General features: G+C 50.8%; 1 protein-coding gene across 2 annotated transcripts; it reads left to right on the forward strand.

Annotated features, from left to right (window-relative positions):
• Nucleotides 1-465: 465 nt before the first annotated feature.
• On the forward strand, nt 466-8,701 carry MAPK13 (mitogen-activated protein kinase 13). Of its 2 annotated transcripts, XM_068961139.1 has the most exons (12): nt 466-616; nt 1,478-1,607; nt 3,142-3,200; nt 5,779-5,887; nt 6,081-6,110; nt 6,491-6,538; nt 6,666-6,780; nt 6,923-6,994; nt 7,591-7,670; nt 7,914-7,992; nt 8,083-8,259; nt 8,524-8,701. In XM_068961139.1, exons 1-12 carry the CDS (start codon nt 498-500, stop codon nt 8,604-8,606), a joined length of 1,101 nt encoding a protein of 366 aa, XP_068817240.1. In that variant the 5' UTR covers nt 466-497; the 3' UTR covers nt 8,607-8,701. The 2 variants fall into 2 exon arrangements, with proteins under 2 accessions (XP_068817240.1, XP_068817241.1); XM_068961140.1 differs by lacking the exon at nt 6,081-6,110.
• The last annotated feature ends 10,119 nt before the right edge of the window (nt 8,702-18,820 follow it).

Genomic DNA, 18,820 nt, shown 5'->3' on the forward strand with positions numbered 1-18,820 from the left:
TTGTATGTTTGAAACTTCCCATACCAAACAAGTTATGGGCTTTTGTGGGGTTTTGTTCCCCCACAAATTGTCTTTAAAATCTCCGAGATCTTCCTACAGAATCCTCCGCTGGCAGCCGCTGGGAGGCTGTCTTCCTGCCTTCTGCCCTCCGTGGGGGCCCCTAGGGCAAATGGGCCCCCAGGCCGACCGCAGCACCCGGCGGGAAGCGCCCCGCACGCCATCCCCTGCACCGCGGCGCACCTGCCGCTTCGCGCGGGTCTGACCCTGGCGGAAGCCCGGGGCTCCCGGGAGCCGCGGCCGGGCAGGCCCGGGCGTGGCCGCGCAGCGCACCTGGGCGCGCCGGCAGGTGGGACGCGTGGCCTGGACGGGGACCCGCCCTCGCGCAGGGGAGGAGCGGCAGGCCTGGGCGGGCACCGCGGGCGGGGGCCAGGTGCTGGGAGCCCGGCGGGCCGCGAGCGCAGCCACCGCGCTGGGGCCGCCGACACCGAGTGCCCGGGATGAGCTTCACCCGGAAAAAGGGCTTCTACAAGCAGGACGTCAACAAGACCGCCTGGGAGCTGCCCAAGACCTACGTGTCCCTGACGCACATAGGCAGCGGGGCCTATGGCTCCGTGTGGTGAGACACCCCCTCCCCCGCGCCTGCGCGACACGGGGGCGTCGGGGGCGCCTGGGGCACCGGGCCAGGCCGCTGGTGGGCGCCCAGGCACCGGGACGCGGGCGGGGCCTCCGCAAGAGCCAGGGCCAGACCAATGCCCACCCTCACCCCGGATCTGCTTCCCGGATCCGCATCCGGGGGCCCTCACCTGCTGGGCGCGCGGAGCTGTGCCCCCACCACCTTTGATCAAGGACCCCAAGGCCCAGAGTCCTGCGGGTTGGGAAGACTTTTGCGGGTGCTTTTCCCAGGCTGAGCCCTGGGACTGGAGGAGGCAGCAACTGGACCTCGAAGTGGAGTAGCAGCCTCGGGCTGTGGAGGCTGGCCATGGGGTCGCCCCAGGCGCCAGTTCGCTTTTCGCACCTGCTTGCTGGGGGGTCTCTGTGGGTTGAATTAGGACTGAATCTGTTTCTCCAGGACTTACAAGGGACCCCAGAGTTCATCTGGCTGAATCCCGATTGATTGTTATTTAATACACATGGGTACACAGATAGGCAAACAAGAAGTGACTTGCCAAGTTGTTTGGGATCCTGTTGATATTAACTTGTGTTTGACCCTGGTGCAGGGCACCTCTCTCAGATCCTGCCTGCTCCCTCCTCGCTCCCCGAGTCCCACTGTGCTTTCAGCAACTCACTCACATTCCAGGTGGTGGGCATCAGCTCCTCCCAGCTTAGGCTGCTGGCCCAGAGGGATTGGGGTGAGGATGGCCGTGGCTCCCCAGATGGCCTGGCAGATGCCACCCAGGGTCTGGAGCCCTGCCTGCCTCTGGGCTGGGGCTGGGGGTGGGGGGTCGTGCTCCCTGCTGACCTGCCTTTGACCCTACAGCTCAGCCATTGACAAGCGGTCAGGGGAAAAGGTGGCCATCAAGAAGCTGAGCCGGCCCTTCCAGTCCGAGATCTTTGCCAAGCGGGCTTATCGGGAGCTGCTGCTGCTGAAACACATGCAGCATGAGAACGTAGGCTGGGCCTGGGGGCTGCTTCGGGGAGGCAGGGACGGGAGGGCAGCCCCAGAGAGGGTCCTGACCAGCCCCTCCGTGTGTGTGCACATGCGCACGCGCACACACGGAAGATACCCCAAGATGCTGACCCAACAGCGCCAGCAGAAAGGGAACCTCCTCCCTGCTCCTCTGGATCCTTGTTCCTCACCTGATTATTAAAACTATGTGCCAGGACCCACCCCGCCTACTTCCCAGGTAAGGTGCAAAGGAATTTTTGGCAGTGGAGCTGAGTGAACGTGGTGTCTCACTGTTATAAGCAAATGGGCAACGAGGAACTCCGTAGTTGTTCTAGATCTGAGACCTGGTGCCCAGTATCCTGGTTAATGTTGTTTCCACATAATTACAACAAGGATAATAGAAACCCGTGAGCACTTATGTGCCAGGCACAGCTCTAAGAACTTTGCAGAAACTAGAATGTTTAATCCTCACAGTATCATATAAGTATCATTACTCCCTTATACAGACAGGGAAACTGAGGCACAGAAAGACTTACAGGTTATCAGACGAGATCAGGCACGTTCAGGGTGGTATGGCCGTAGACAGACAGATTATATGGTTAGTCAGTGGCAGAGCTGGGATCTGACCCTAGACAACCTGGCTCCAGGCCCCGGAGCCTGACCTTGAGACTGTCCTGTCTGATTGAAACACCCAGGAAACTAGTGACCCAGTGCTGAGCCTGGCCCCTAGACTTTGCTGCAGGATACCTGTATTGGCAGACAAGCGTTTTTAAAAATGTGCTAAGTCGCTTCCATTGTGTCCAACTCTGCGACCCCATGGACTGTGGCCTGCCAGACTCCTCTGCCCATGGGATTCTCCAGGCAAGAACACTGGAGTAGGTTGCCATTTCCTCTTCCAGGGGATCCTCCTGAACCAGGGATCAAACCCACATCTCTTGCCGCTCCTGCATTGCAGGTGGATTCTTTACTGCTAAGCCACCCAGGGAAACCCAAGCATTTAAAACAATGAGTTCAAAACACTGTGCATATTTTAAGTCCCATTCCTCCTCGGGCAGCTCCTCCCCATGGCCTCCAGCTGGCAAGTCTTGCCCCAGCTCTGAATCAGCCCTTTGGCAGGCAGGGTTGGATGTGGTGAGACCCAAGGTCAAGGACAGGGAGCCTGCTGGCTGGAAGATCCCTTCTCTGTCCCCTCCTCGATTCCCTTCCCCACTCGAGGTTCCCTGTCTGAGCAGAGACTGGGTTTGTGCTGCTTGTCCTGAGCACCAGACTTGGGGTCAGTGAGCACAGACACGTCCACCATCTCTTATCCCAGCCTGACTCTCCATCGCAGTGCACTGCAAATTCCTGCCCAGGTGGAGAAATCCCTCTCCCACCTCTGCCCCTTTTACTGCTTCTTCCCAGAAGGCTGGGAACCTGCCTCCTGCTGGAGGTGCTGTTCTAGGAAAGGGCAGGTGGTCCTGTGCAGGTCTGGGGCCTCAGAGGACCGATGCAGGGTGCGGCGGCTGCCTGGCCCTCACTGGCCATCTTCTCTTTAGGTCATTGGGCTCCTGGATGTCTTCACCCCAGCCTCCTCCCTGCGCAACTTCCATGACTTGTGAGTCGGGCTGTGCCGGGTTCCGGGATATTTGCAGACCTTACTTGCCACTGGGGGTGGGGGGGGCGGTGGGGCAAGTAAGGGGAGGGTCCAGGTTCTCTCTTCTGGCAGGGGGGGGGGGCTTTCTGTCCCAGGAGGCTGTATGCCTTTGGGCTGGGGAGAGATCCAGCCCAGGGTGGAGAGAACGGCTGGCCTGAAAAGGTGGGAAGGGCTTTTTACGGAGCCTGGCTGACACAGAGCTGTCTGCTCATCTGCTTTGCTTTACCCACCCTCAACACCACGGAGACATCGGCGCCAGTCCCCACAGGGTCTGCATCAGCCTCCCTCACCATGTCCTGGTGCGGGTGTGGGTCTGGAGCTCAGGACTCTTCCTAGAAGGGAGCGAGGATCACAAAGCCCTGGCCGCCCCAGCCAATGGGGATGTTTCTCAGAATTACACAGAACACGAAAATTTAGTTGCTAAATGCACAGCTTTGCTAGCGCAGTACCTGCTAAAATTTAGGAAACTTTGAGAGGGTGGATTTTTTTTCTTTCCAGTCCTAGTTCAACTGTAGCCGCAGTTCTCTTTATTAGGATGCTTTTGTTTTCAGTTTAATGCAGTGAGTTTGAATGGATTTTTCCCCCTACAATGCCGGCTGCTGGGCTTAGCATTGGGAATTTAAAGCGGACCAGCTCCTCCAGGACGGACAGTGGTGAATACTGACAGTGATGGTCAGTGCTCTAAGTCTGGGTAGAGCCGGGAACTGCCAGCTGCCTCAGCGGGCTTCACAGAGGAGGTAACTCTGAACTCAGCTCTGAAGGATGAGTCAATGTTTGCCTGAGGTTGAAGGGCTGAAGGCACCCCAAGGAGAAGGAACTGCGTGGACCAAGGCCATGAAGCACGTGTGAAAGAGGCCGGGCCATCCTGAGAAGTGCAGTGAAGAGTGGCTGATTTAGTTAGGCTGAGTCCAGACTTGATGCCACACGCAGCCTCAAGGCTATAGAGGTTTTGAGCAGCGAGGTGAGGTGGTCAGATCGGATTTGGGGGATGCACTCTGGCAGCAGCAAGAAAGGAGCAGGGACACAGCTCTGGGAGAGCTAGACCTTGGTCTAAGTGCAGTCAAGGTGACAGGGTCCCAGGAGCTGGCTTGAGACCCATCGAGAGGCAGCACTGTCAGGGTGTTGTATCCCTTGGGAGGCAGCGGTGAGGAGTGCCAGGGGATGCCAGGTTCCTACTCGGAATACCAGGTGAAGGAAGAACAGATCTTAGGAGAAAGATAGTGAACTCCACTTTGGACACTTCATTTTTGAAAAGCCTATGAACATTCAAGTGTTTAATCAGCAAATAAACCCAGAGTTTAGGAAGGTCTGAGCCAGGGATGTGGATTTGGGCCGGAATAATCACTGGTGGATGAGAGCCGAAGCCCAGGGACAGGCTAGTGTAGAGCATGCTGCGATGCTGTGGGTTAAGATACCAACATGAAAGAGACGGCACACGAGAATGTGCAGGCAGAGAGCTGAGGCCGCCTGACCAGAGGTAGGATTCGCAGAGAATCTTGAGGGGGTGTCAAGCTTTGCACAAGTTCCAGTAGAAAGAAAGGGAGTCGTGGGTGTGTGCTCTGGGCTGGTGGGGCAGGAACAGACACCCTGTTGTCAGGGAACTGCGCATTAAGGCAGTGGGGTGGACAGGTGAGGACCACTCTTTCTAGAAGTTTGATCAGGAGGGAAAGAGAGAGAAGGAGTGGGGTACGCGAAGAAATAAGGTTAAGGGAGGGTGGTTGTAGCACCGCAGGACGTCAGTGAGCTTGTAAGCTGAAAAGAATCAGTTTCCACGTAGAGGTGAAACATGAAGGTGGGGAGGAGACTGTGCTTGGAGCAGGGGGTCCCAGTGCGTGGGACGGGGCACAGTCAGGTGGAAGAAACTGGAAGTCACAGGCTCATGGAGATGGCCTCCACATTCTTTTATTATTTTAATTCCTTTCTAGATCTTTATCCTTTTTTGTGCTGGACTTTGCTGTTACTGCCTTGAGTAGCAGTTACATTTTGCTGACTTTGACCTGTTTTGCAATCCCATTAAGAGAGGGTAATGGTTCAACTATCTCTTTCTTCCTTCTTCACCCTTCTAGAAACTGTTTTATTGTTTCCTTCTTGGAAGGGAGACATTTTTGGATGTTTGAGGATTTTCATGGCAGCTCATGACCCTCTGAGGTGGGGAGAAAATATTTGTACAGAAGCAGAAGAAAATCCTGGCAGATGTTTCTAACTCACAGCAGTGGCTTTCTGTGGGGCGTGGAGGAGGGCAAGGAGAGGACACCTTTGAAGAGCGGGAACACTGCTGCATTTGGTTTTCCTGAGCATAGCTCCAGCTGAAACACCCTGAGCTCTGCCAACAGGGCGGCCGCCAGGGCCAGGCTGGGAGCCAGGAGCCGAGAGGCCCACTGCCTGGGGATTTGGCTGGCTGTTGTGGGGCTGGCTCTTCTCGCACACGAAGGTCATCTCTAAGGCCTCTGTTCTGCCCCAGCCCTGTGCCCCTCCTCTGAGCTGGGACCTGGGGCTGGTTGGGGCTGGGGACTGTTCAGGAAGCCCTCGTGCCTTGCAGCTACCTGGTGATGCCCTTCATGCAGACAGACCTGCAGAAGATCATGGGGATGGAGTTCAGTGAGGACAAGATCCAGTACCTGGTGTACCAGATGCTCAAGGGTCTTAAGGTGGGTGGGAGCCTGCCAGAGGGCAGAGGAGGGGGGCTGGGTGTTGAGACCTGGGGTCTGGGGGAGGCCGGGCCTCGAAGGTGTGGGAGGACATGCCATGGCAGGGCAGAGGCGGTCTCTGAGCCAGCCCGAAGCCCCTGGTGTGAAAGCCGGACTCTGGACTCACGCTTCTCCCTCTCTCTCCCCAACACAGTACATCCACTCAGCTGGGGTCGTCCACAGGGTGAGTGCTTTCTCCGCTACATCCTCAAAGGCCCCGCCCACCCCTGGGGTCTTCTTGAAGTTGGAAGGGGGGAGATGGCGCAAGGGGAGCCAGGGATAGAGAGTTTTCAGACCCAGCCTTGGCCCAGGAAAGCCTGCTCAGAATTGCTGTGTTTGGGGGAACTTTCTGGGAAACTGTCACCAGTGAAGCTGAGCTGGGTGTTTCAGGCTCCAAGAATCAGGAGCATTTTAGAGCTGGATGGACCCTAGAGGACACCCGGTCCAACCCTCACTCTGCACAGGAGCCCGGTACCCAGAAAAAGGGCAGGGCCGCGTGCTGGGTGGCAGCCGAGTGGGGCCACCTCGCCTCTGCCTCCACCCAGCGCCCCATCTCTCCTCTAGGACCTGAAGCCGGGCAACCTCGCTGTGAACGAGGACTGCGAGCTGAAGGTGAGTGGGCCCCGGTGGGGTCAGCCTGGGCTCGGGGTGGGCCCCTCTCCCACCGGAGCCCCCAGACGCTGCTCCAGGAGCCCCCTCTCCTCAGTGAGCTCTTTTTCTTCTGTGCCCCGAGTTGTAGATCTTGGATTTTGGGTTGGCACGGCATACGGATGTGGAGATGACGGGTTACGTGGTAACCCGCTGGTACCGGGCCCCTGAGGTGATTCTCAGCTGGATGCGTTACAACCAGACCGGTCAGTGGTTGGCTGCCCCGGGGAGTGGGCTGGGGGTCTTCTCTGATGGCTCCCTCAAGCCTGTCTTGGAGACTCTGGGTTGACAGACGGTCGGGCCCTGGCCAGCCGGCCCAGGTGACACCTCCTCCCCCTCCCTCTGCAGTGGACATCTGGTCTGTGGGCTGTATCATGGCAGAGATGCTGACAGGGAAGACGCTGTTCAAGGGGAAAGACTGTATCCTTTGCTGGAAAAGCCAGTCTTCATCCAGGGATTCATTCCTTCAACAGACACTTTATTACTTAAATCTCTCTCTTTTTCTTAATGTGAAAGTGATACATGCTTCCCAGTGGATTAATTTTAAAGTGCAGAGAAACAAAATGATGAAAACCAGTCACCTGTGATTCCACCATCCTGCAGACAAATAGTTGATGTTTTGGCACCACATGCACCAGTTGAGCACCTCCGTGTGCCATACAGGGACTGGGGAGAAGAGACGGCGTCTCCCTGCCAAACTCGGCATGCAAGGGTGTGGGGGGAGCAGACAAAGAAGTGCATGGAGGTGATGGAGTGGGATGAAGCTGGGAAGGTGGCACCTGCAGGAGCATTTGTGGGGAGGGACCCTTAACCCAGCCTGGCAGGTGGCAAGTCTCACCTGCGTCCTGAAGGATGAACCTCCCCTCCTGAAAGCAGGAGGAGGTGAGTGTCTGGAGCCTGGATGGTCCACCCTTCTAGGTGGGCCTGATGGAGGGGCAGCGGGAAGGGCAGCTCCAGACCACCCCCACCCCACCCCACCCCCAGCAAGTGAGGCCAAGCCTTAACCTGCTGCCAAGACCTGGACCAGCTGACCCAGATCCTGAAAGTGACTGGGGTGCCAGGCGCCGAGTTTGTGCAGAAGCTGAATGACAAGGCGGTGAGTGGCAGATGGGCCCAGGCTGGCTGGGGCTGTGCCCTTGGCTGGCCAGGGTCAGGGAGATGGGCTCACCCCACCGCCCCTCTGCCCTGGCAAGCGCTCTTGCCTTTATCTCACTTTAGATTCAGACCTGGGCCCTCAGCCCTGCTCCGCGGCTTTTCTGGGGTCCCTGCTCTAGATCCTATGGCCTGAGTCCCAAGGAGCTGACAACTGGGGATTACTCAGTGCTGTTCTGTCTTCCAGGCCAAATCCTACATCCAGTCCCTGCCACAAAGCCCCAGAAAGGATTTCTCTCAGCTCTTCCCACGTGCCAGCCCCCAGGGTGAGTCTTGGGGGCCTGCGGTCTGTGTCCCCACGGGTGGGCTGGCTTCTCCCGGGCCTGGGGCGTGAGGCTCACACTCCGTGACGGCAGCCACAGACCTGCTGGAGAAGATGCTGGAGCTGGACGTGGACAAGCGCCTGACGGCCTCGCAGGCCCTCGCCCACCCCTTCTTTGAGCCCTTCCGGGACCCTGAGGAGGAGACAGAGGCCCAGCAGCCGCTCGAAGATTCCTTAGAACGCGAGAGACTCACAGTGGACGAATGGAAACGTAAGGGCCGGGTGCCTCAGGGCCTCCCCACCCCCAGCCTGCAGCCTCGCCTCTGCTGGCCTTGTTTCCCCGCCTGGCCTCAGTGGCCCTGGCATTTCTCCTGGAGACTGTGGCCTCTTTCTCTCTGAGCAAACACTGTCTCCTGCGTGCACTTCTTTCTCCCTGCGCTGAGCAGACTTCCCGCTTTGCACCATGTCTGTTGGGGAAGGAGGTAGGCGCTTGCCCTCAGCACCCACCACCCCCTGAACCCCTTGCCTTCCTCAGAGCACATCTACAAGGAGATTGTGAACTTCAGCCCCATTGCCCGCAAGGACTCTCGGCGCCGGAGTGGCATGAAGTTGCAGTGACCCTTCTAGCCTGACCCTCGGCTGAGCCCAGGAATGGCCTCGTGGTACCACCTGCCAGGCACTGCCCCTGGGACCAATATTTATTTATCACTACTAAAGTCTGAACCCGTCTTGGATTATAGCCTTCCAAGCAGAGGATGGAGGGCTTGTGTAGGAAACAGGCCTAGTTTCCTAGACGCAGAATTCGGAGGTGTTGGCTGGGAGAATTAAAGCACATGATGTGGAGAATTGCTTGTGTGGGGGGTCCTCTCTTTCATGGCTGGAGTGGGACTGAACTGGGGTGGCGGTCTGCGTATTAGCTTGCTAGGGCTGCTGTAACAAATTACCACAAACTGGGCGGCTTTAAAATCATAGAAATTTATTCTCACAGTTCCGGAGGCTGGAAGTCTGAAATCAAGGTTGTGGGCGGGGCTGTGTTCCCTCTGAAGATTCTAGGGAAGAATCTCTTCTGGCCTCTTTTTAGCTTCTGGTGACTCCTGGAACCTTTGGTGTTCTTTGACTTGCATGTCGCTGCATCGCCCCCACCTCTGCCCCTCTTCCCATGGCCTTCTCCACTACTGTGTCTGTCTTTGACTGATCTTATAAGAACATCAGTCACTGAATTTAGGACCCACCCTAATCTAGTATGATCTCATCTTAATCCTTGGTAATTATGTCTGCAAATACCTTATATTCAATAAAGTCACATTCTGAGGTTCTGGGTGGGGGACATGAATTTGGGGGGCACTTTATTCAATCCACGACAGATGGCCATGAGGGAGGGGCCCCTTCCCAGAGCCCCTTTGTTGTGGAGCCAAATGTGACTGGCTGCTAAATTAAGGCAGTTGCAGAGAGAGCTGCAGCTGGTGGAACACAGCATGCAGGTTATTTTGGGTGAGTGATCAGCAATCAAGACGTGAAACAACAGCAGGCTTGTTGACTGGGAGCTGCGGAAGGCAGAAATGGGCTTTTTCCAGGAAGACAGTTCTGCTGCTTCGCCCTTTGGGGAACTGTACATCGCTCCTGAGCTTTAACCTGACAATGGGTTGGATCCTTGTGTTCAGGCTTGAATTCTCTGCTGGGGTCTCAAACTTCCCTGTGCACCAGGGTCTGGTTAAAAATGCAGATTCCTGGGCTCTGGCCCTGGGTTTAACGGGTCTGGGGTTGAGACCCCAGGAGGTTTGAACGAGGACCCCGTTACCTCAACCCAAGCCCAGTGATTCTGATGGCTATCAGGTCACACTTAGAGCAACATTTTGTTGATTTCAGTACCACTTTAATTTGTCAAGAGGCCTAAATTAGAAACCTACAATGGGAGGGTGAGGGAATTTAGAGGAGTTTCACTTTCTCACTTTAGAGATATTAAAACTGAGGCTCACACAGGGCATTTTTAGGGCAGTAAAACTATTCTGAATGATGTCATGGTGGATGCATGACATTACGCATTTTTCAAAACCAGTGGAACTGTACAACAGCGTGTTCACAGTGTGAACCCTCAGGCAAGCTGTGGGCCTTCTTTAATAATAATGTACCAATATTGGTTCATCGGTTGACACTTTCCTCTCATCCCTGAGCCAAGAAAATACAACCGTAGCTGCAGGAGGAAGAAGCTCTCTTGTCCCTTCTCCCTACACTTGGCTTTTGTTTCCTCAAATTGAGCTGGGGACTTCCCTGGTGGTCCAATGGTTAAGACTCCGTGTTTTCACTGCAGGCTGTGTGGGTTCAATCCCTAGCCAGAGAACTAAGATCCTGAGTGCTGCACAGCATGGCAAAAAAGAAAAGGGCGGGGCTGAAAAAACTCCCTAAGAACAACAACTGAGTGCTCCCTTCCCTTTATTCCACAGTGAGCTTGGGGCTCCATCCTCACGTAGCTGAAGGTAAAGAGGCTGGAGATCTCCTTTTTCACAACGGGTAGCAGAGGCCCAAGGCCACTCCATCGAGCGAAAGATCTCAGTGACTTGCCACGGTCATGCCTCACCCCTGCGTCCTACGCCAAGGTTTCCTGGAGCAGGAGCAGTGTCTGGTGGGATTCTGACCTGGTTCCTCCTGTGGGAGCCTGTGCTCAGCTGGGCAGCCATCCTCACTCTGGGCCAGCGTGTCAATAGGGACCGCTCCTGGTCTGGGGGCCCTTGACCTTTTTTTGTGCCGTGAATCCCTTCTCAAAATATTTTCCTTTGCATAAAGGGATCACAAAGGAAACTAGCTATGATGAAATACAGTTGTGAAAATATCGAAGTGTGTGAGGTTGTAATATATGGGTTTCTTTAACACATTAAATAATAAGAATCGAGGGGATGAGTCCAATAAACCACTGTCAACTTGAAGTAGAAATGAGTTTAAACAATGTTTCAAAATATCTGTAAATGTGAAAGAAAAAGCACGGCTTTCTACTGGCCCTGCTAATGCAACTGCAGTGTTTTTGCCTTTATTCATAACTGAGAAAATGGAGGTGAGTGGAGGTTAAGTTGTAATGTTTTCCAATCTCAGTTCATCAACCTCTGAATTCCAGTGTACAGGCTGTGGTTCAGGAACCCTAGTTAAAAACTTCTGTCTTGGATACAAAAATGCAATTTTAGGGATCCTTTGCTACTTCTTAACCACCACCACCCCCTCCACCACCACCTGTACCCCAACACCTCACCTTGTATGATCATGGAGCCAGGCTGGAAATGCCCAGATCTGCCCCCGGATGCCTACAACACATACTTCCTGCCATTCCCCTGTCTCCCAGCCTTACCATCCAGGGAGGGATAGGTCTGACTGGGGCATTTTGCTAGGCAACTTGCAGAGGCCTCTGTATCTCGTTTTCAAGAAGGTGGACTCCTCCCACCCCCACCCCCACAGCATTCCTTCTAAACAGTTTTCCTGATGAAGACATTTGGCCCAGAGCAGAGGCTGGGGTCCAGGTCTCCTATTTAGCACCGCCCTGTTCTTTCCCCACAACGGCGGCGCAGTCACCCACTGAGACCAGCGTGTGTGCCCCTCGCTCCTGCGTTACTGTCCCCATCCCCTCAACAGATACAAAAGACAGGCTTGTGGCAACTGGCCAAGAGGAGAAACTCCCAGGAAGACACTTGCTGCTCTTTGTTTTCCCGAAGGTCTGCCCCTTGAGAGTATTTTAGTAAGACTCCGGGAGGGCATGAAGGTGAGGGAGTGAGGAAGGGAAGTGCGTTTGAGAAGTGGTGTGGCTTAGCAGGTGGTTTCTCCTGACCGGAACGAGGCAGAGGGCCATGAGTGCCCACATTCTTCTGGGACTGTGTCCAGCTCCCTGTCAACACCCTGGAAGAACTCAGGAGGAGGCTGCTGAGTATGCTCGGGGAGGCTGGACCATAAGCCAAGGTCTCCTGGTCTTGGCTGAAATTATTCAGGGTTTCTCCTGTGGAGAGAGCCTGCTGCTGCTGCTGCTGTTTGGCCACTTCAGTCGTGTCCGACTCTGTGCGACCCCGTGGACGGCAGCCTGCTAGGCTCCTCTGTCCATGGGATTCTCTAGGCAAGAATACTGGAGTGGGTTGCCATGCCCTCCTCCAGGGGATCTTCCTGACCCAGGGATCGAACCCAGGTCTCCTGCATTGCAGACAGATTCTTGACTGCTGAGCCACCATGGAAAGCCTACACATTCTTAACTGATGCAGCACCTCAGGGTTTTTAAGTACAGATTCATGAACAGAAGGAACTTTCCTCATATTGTAGGGTTCATAAGATCCCAGAACTTCTGTACTCCAAGGAGGAACCCCAACAGAGATCGTGGTTGGATTTCTTCCAGGCAAGCAAGATCCGGCCTTGGCTTTAGAAATGACAGCCTAGTCCAGCCTCGCCTTTTCATCCTGTCAGAAGAGTGGCACCTCTGTTTTACCCTCTTTCCCTGTGTGGCTTCCTAAGGGGTTAAGTGTTGGGCTCGGCAGGCAACTCCCTGCTGTTCTGCCATGTACCAGAAACTGTGACCTTGGGTCTCAGTTTCCTCATCTGTAAAGTGAGCCTAATAGTACTAAAGAAATTAACATAAGGGAAGCACTCGGAACAGCACCTGGCACATGGGAAGCGCTTACTAAGCATTAACCATTATTTTTGTTTTCTCTGCCACATGCTCTTCCCTCCTTGATTACCCCATCTTCCTGACATTGTCACATCCTCCTCCTCAACAGTGGTTTTCTCCACTCAACTGGTCTCCTTCATATTAAATCTTCCTTCAGAGGGTCCTCAAGAGATCTGACCTTGGTCTCTTATATTACAGCCCTAGTATCTGACCTCAGTCTCTTATATTACAGCCCTAGTACCTGCAGCTTCTCAGGCAGATCTAGGAGGCAGCAGAGGGTGGAGCTGAGAAGCGTGGAGTTGTGGGGTTTGCATCGGAAAATACCTGGGGTTGAGAGAGCAGGGAGAGATGGATCTGAGGGACTGGCTCATGGAACTGGGTGGGGAGTAGTTGGCAGCCTGAAATCTGAAGGGCAGGCTAGTGAGCTGGAAATTCAGGCAGAACACCTTATAGGTTTGAGGCAGATTCTGTCCTTTCTAAGAAGACTCAATTTTTGCTCTTAAGGCCTTCAACTAATTAGATGAGGTCTGCAAACATTTATGCTTTACATAAAGTCAGATTGTAAATGTTAATCACATTTACAAAATTTCTTTCCAGCATCTTCTAGACTAGGGTCTAAGGATACCACTGGGCATACGGCCTATCCAAGCTGACACATAAAACTAACCATCACACCATGTGATAAGTTTGTGGGACAGGGTATCTACTCCTCTGAACCTCATTTTCTTTCTCTGAAAGAGTATAGCAGGGCCTACCACCTCATAGGACTGGTGAGGGGAAAGTGCATAGAGAGTCAATATTAGCTCTTGGGCCAGGGGGTGCTCAGAAACACAAGCTGATGACGGTCATGCTCTTGGGAGCACCCAGAGATCCACGCCACAGCCGCCGTTCTTGAGCTCCGGTGCAGCTGCATGGGCCTCACAGAAAGCCACGGAGGCGCACCCATTCCCATCCGCTCCCGCCCGGCAGACGGGCTCAGAACCTTCAGTTCACGTGGAAAACGCCCAAAGAAGTGAACCTCACTCTCTTTTTTTATGGGGAAAGGAGGAAAGTTTCTCCACTGGGTTTCTTCATCTTTGAGACAGGGGAGGGCTTGGAGCAACACGTCAGAAAGAATTATACTTCACTTCTTCAGCAGCCATTTCACATTTTGTGAGAACTGCATATTCATGTCGGTAAAAGAGCCAAGTAGGAACCAGATGACAGCTCAGTTTTCCTGAAAATCAGGAAATCAATCAAGCTGCCAAAATGAGATGACTGCATTGTGAAATACTGCTAACAGTCCAGAAAGTTGTTTTAAGTAAGAATGTTTTGAAATGGAAATTCTCTGTTTCTCTCCTCCTTCTTCCTCTCTCTTCTCCCTCCTTCCTTCCTTCCCTTCACTCCTTTTTAAGGTTGACGGTTAAAAGCCCACTGTTCAACTGTTTCTAACATGTTCAGCCTAGGTGTGAGTTTTCAAAAAACAGGCGAGATGACATGGGGCTCTCTCTGCCTCTCTCCCAGATTTTTCTTTTGTTCCAACTAACTGACACCCTTCTCTGCCCATCCAGGAGCCTGCCTGCCATTGTCCACACCTGTCTCTCCTGTTTCCTGTCCTTTTTTAAACAGTGAAGCCATGACTTCAGCCACCTCCCCAACAATCAGGAATAAAATGATTCCAGAAAACTCTCTCTGTGTCTAGTGTTAAGCTGTACCTTTTAAACTTTGTTTAAATATATAAGATAAACTTCTAGTTTTAGAATAGTTTTAGATTTATATAAAAGCTGCTATCCATGGTGGCTCAGATGGTAAAGAATCCACTTGCAACGTGGGAGACCTGGGTTTGATCCCTGGGTCCGGAAAATACCCTGGAGGAGGGCATGGCAACCCACTCCGGTGTTCTTGCCTGGAGAATCCCATGCACAGAGGAGCCTGGCGGGCTATAGTCCACGGGATTGCAAAGAGCTGGACATGACTGAGCGACTACAGACTTTTCTTTCCGTGCACTCCATATCCAGTTTCCCTATTATTAATATCTAAAATTAGCACACTATGTTTATCATAACTAATAAATAAATATCGATATATCATTAACTAAAATCTACACTTTTGTATTTCCCTAATTTTTACCTATTCTCTGCTGTTCCAGGATCCCATTCAGTTCGCTACATGTCTCCTGAGGTTCCTCTCGGCAGTGACAGTTTCTAAGACTTAGCTCATTTTCAGTAATTTTAACAATTTTGAAGAGTACTCGTCAGGTATTTTGTAAAATGTCTCTCAGTTAGGGTTTGTCTGATGCATTCTCATGGTAAGACTGGGATAATGTGTTCTGGGGACAAAGGTCACGTGGGTAAAATGTGATCATATTATGTCATGAGTTTGTTGTTGTTTAGTTATTTAGTGTCAAAATGATTTATCACTGTCAGTGTTAACCTCGAATACTTAAGTAAGGTTGTGTTAGCCAGATTTCTCCACTGTTCGGTTACTTCCTCCCTCTTTACATTGCCATTCCTTGAGAAGGGAAATTATTTGGAGTTCCCTTGCATGGGAGATTTATTCAGCAACTTATTTATATCAGAATAGATTCATGGATATTTATTTTAAACACTGGGTTATAATCAAATAAATAACATAATAAAATAAAAATAATTAAAGTTTTACTTTTTGGCTTGATTTGTAGGTTTTCTTCCTTTTGTGTGAATTGAGCCCATCTCCCTGAAAGGGCCTGGAGGTACTGTCCACACCCAGAGAGTCCACTCATCAATCCTGCAGACACATGGCGTCCTAGGGGTCATGGAAACGGTTTTCACTTCTCCCATCTGGATGCTGGTCGGTCCACAGAGCCCACTTTAGACAGGCATCCTGAAGGCCCTTCTTCCTCTTGCCCGTTTCCTTACTGATCATCTCAGTCTTTTCCACCCCTATGTCCACTGACCCCTGGGTAAGGAATCTGGGGACCTTCATTCTATTTGCGTGAAATAGTAAAGCTAAATACAACAACTTGAACATTCACGGGCATTACAGCTGTCCTCTAGGCGGATGTTTCCTGGGTGCACTGTTTCGGGCACTTGGTATACATCGTTTCTAATCCTCTAATGACAGGGTCATTGCTAGTCCCATTTTACAGATGTGGAAACTGGGACTCTGAGAGTTTAAAAAATACACCCAGGGTTTTTCTCCTGCCGCATGGTTTGCTCCTTCTCATAGTCTCCTTCACTAGTCCCTCTTCTTTGCTTCCACTTCCTATGTGACCACGTGCAAACCACTTCCCTCTGAGCCTTCATTTCTTGCCTGGAAATACTGTTGGATGAATTCAATGAGATACATAGAAAGTCTTCTGCTCAGGGCTCAATAAATAGCATCTGTTATTACTTTTAATTTAATGAGGATTAATTTTTTTTAAAAAGACCTCTTTCTACTCATTTCCCTTTTACATTTATGCTCACCTCTTAAGGGTCTCATCTATTCTCATGGCTTTAAATACGATCTATATGTCAGAGAATACCAAATGTATATATCTACCTTGGATCTTTCTTTTAAATTTCAGACATCTTCACGTGAGTGTTTTGAAACAAAAGTTGGAGGTTCTGGACTTCCCTGATGGTACAGTGGATAGGAATCGCCTGCCCATACAGGGGCAGGGGTTCAATCCCTGGTCCGGGAAGGTTCCACATGCTGTGGAACAGCAAAGCCTGTGCACCACAACTACTGAAGCCTGCGTGCTACAGCTCGCATGAGTCACAAACACTGAGCCCGTGTGCCACAACTATTGAAGCCTGCACGCCTAGAGCCTGCACTCTGCAACAAGAAGCCACTACAGTGAGAAGCCTGTGCGTTGCAACGCAAAGTACCCCCCACTCACCGCAACTGGAGAGAAAGCCCATGCCCAGCAACAAAGACCCAGCACAGCTAAAATTCAATCAATTAATTAACGTGCATGCTAACTTGGTTCAGTCGTGTTCCTCTCTTTGTGACCCATGGACTGTAGCCCACCAGGCTCCTCTGCCCATGGGATTCTCCAGGCAAAAATACTGGAGTGGGTTGCCATTCCCTTCTCCAGTGGATCTTCCCGACCCAGAAACAGAACTCGCATCTCTTATGTCTCCTGCATTGGCAGGCAGGTTCTTTACCACTAGCATTTGGGAGGCAATTAATTAACAACAACATCAAAAGAAGCTGGAGATTCTACTTCCAGTAGTTGTGGAGTATCCTGTATTGTATTATAATAAATATGGACGCTGGGTAAAATAAAAGAATACAATTATTTGAAGGGACTGGAGAGAATTAAAAAAAAGGAAGAAAAATTGGAAGGGAGTTAACTGCTAATAGAAAGGAGGTGCAGTGGATAAGACTTGTGATTATGAGGGTTTTTGCCTGAAGGCACTACCCAGAACAATTCTAGCATAGGATGACCAGAATTCAAGCATGATGTTGCTGGTCTTACTGGTTTGACAAGTCAAGAGAATCAAGTTTAGAAAAGAAATCCAAGAAAGATCCACAGAGGCTTCTTTAGAATGCATATAAAATCTGACCAAACCCTTGGCTGACTCCTGACCTGTGCATGTACAAGGGATACTCCAAGGAGCCCAGCAGAAAACAACCGGAAAAAGACAACTGGAAACTAAAAGAACTGAGCAGAAATATTAGAGGCTGCCCATCTCAAGGGACACAGAATTTGAAATTTTATGCCTGCCAAGTTAACTGCCTGATAAAAAGTCTCTAGAGGAAGATAACAGAATCTAGGTTTTCTACAATGTATCAGCTACAATGCTCAGTATTAGCAGATTTTTTTTTTTAATGCTGAACTTGCAAGTAAGCCTGGAAATGTGAACCATAGCGAAAAGAAAGCAGTCAATAGGAAGCAATTCTGAAATAACTCAGATATTTAATTAGCTTTCAAAGTGGCTATAATATATATGTTCAAGAACCTTAATAAATGCACTCATAATGAATGAGCACGTGGTCAAATTCATCAGAGAACTAGAAACTATTAATAAAAGATAATTCTAGAGTGAAAACCATAAACGAAAAATTCACTAGATAGGCATCATATTCCATGATCCATGGCAGGTTAGGACCATGGTGGCAGAGCCCTGGACACGGAGGACCCACACAGATGGAGGGCTGACTGTAAGTTATACACAGAGTTTTGACTGCATAGAGGATCTGTACCCCTAACTCCTGTATTGCTCAAAAGTCACCTGCACATTCTTTCTCAGAGTTTCTTTGAAAGAGACATGAATACTTAAAGTGAAGAATATACCACTACATGGCAGAGTTTATAATATATGTCCATTCAGCAAATATGAAGACAATAGCACAAAAGATAAGCTGGGGAAAGAACTTTCCTGTTTCAAGATTCTCATATTTAATGTGACATGATACAATGTAAGATCCAAGTAGACTATGATAAATTTAGGATGCATATTATAATCCCCAGAAGAGCCACTAAAAACTAATGCAAAACAAGAATTAAAACAAAATGAGTAAAACATTCAATTAACCCAAACAAAGGCAAGAAAAACGTAGATGGAAATAGACCTAAATGCAACCATATTTATGGTTACATTAATGTAAATAACCTGAACACTACAAATGAAAGGCAGAGACTGTCAGAAAGGGTAGAAAAGACCCAACAACTTGCTATCTACATGAGTCCTTTAAAGAAAGACACAGGTCGATTGAAAGTAAAAGGATAAAACATCATAGACTCTGAACACAGCAAACACAAGACAGCATGAGTGACTAGAGCATACCAAATCCAAAAGATTTCAGGACAAAATTATGGGAGGCAAAGAGGGGGCATTCATAAAATCAAAGGGCCAGTTTCCATCAGAAAGACACAACCGCCTTAAATCGTTAAGATTATGTAACACTTATGTAACACGTAAATCTGTCTGCGCCCAATAACAGAGCTTCAAAAGGCATGCATACTGACAGAACACACCCAATATATCTATTTCATTTTGTGTGTGTTTCGTATCACTAATATCCTTCCTTAGCTATTTTAATGTCTATTGTGCTTGTTCTAAACTTTTGGTTTATCTGTTTGAACACATATTCTTCTGAAGGCAGGGCTCCTTGGATGTCTTTTTATTTTGGCTTCTTTATCTAACAATGAACAGTGGGGAAAAGCAAAGGTCATACCTAGTCTGTATAAGGATAAGATAGTGGACAACCTTGCCTTGTTTCAAAGGAAGTTTGCTACTAAAATACTTAATGT

Source organism: Capricornis sumatraensis, chromosome 22 (assembly GCF_032405125.1).
Source record: "Capricornis sumatraensis isolate serow.1 chromosome 22, serow.2, whole genome shotgun sequence".
Classification (NCBI taxonomy): Eukaryota; Metazoa; Chordata; class Mammalia; order Artiodactyla; family Bovidae; genus Capricornis; species Capricornis sumatraensis.

Bases quoted from the DNA above. Each gene is read 5' to 3' on its own strand.
- MAPK13 (XM_068961139.1), top strand. From the start codon at position 498: ATGAGCTTCACCCGGAAAAAGGGCTTCTACAAGCAGGACGTCAACAAG. The intron at 5,888-6,080 runs GTGGGTGGGAGC...TCCCCAACACAG, and splicing joins AGATGCTCAAGGGTCTTAAG to TACATCCACTCAGCTGGGGT. The intron at 7,671-7,913 runs GTGAGTGGCAGA...TCTGTCTTCCAG, and splicing joins AGAAGCTGAATGACAAGGCG to GCCAAATCCTACATCCAGTC.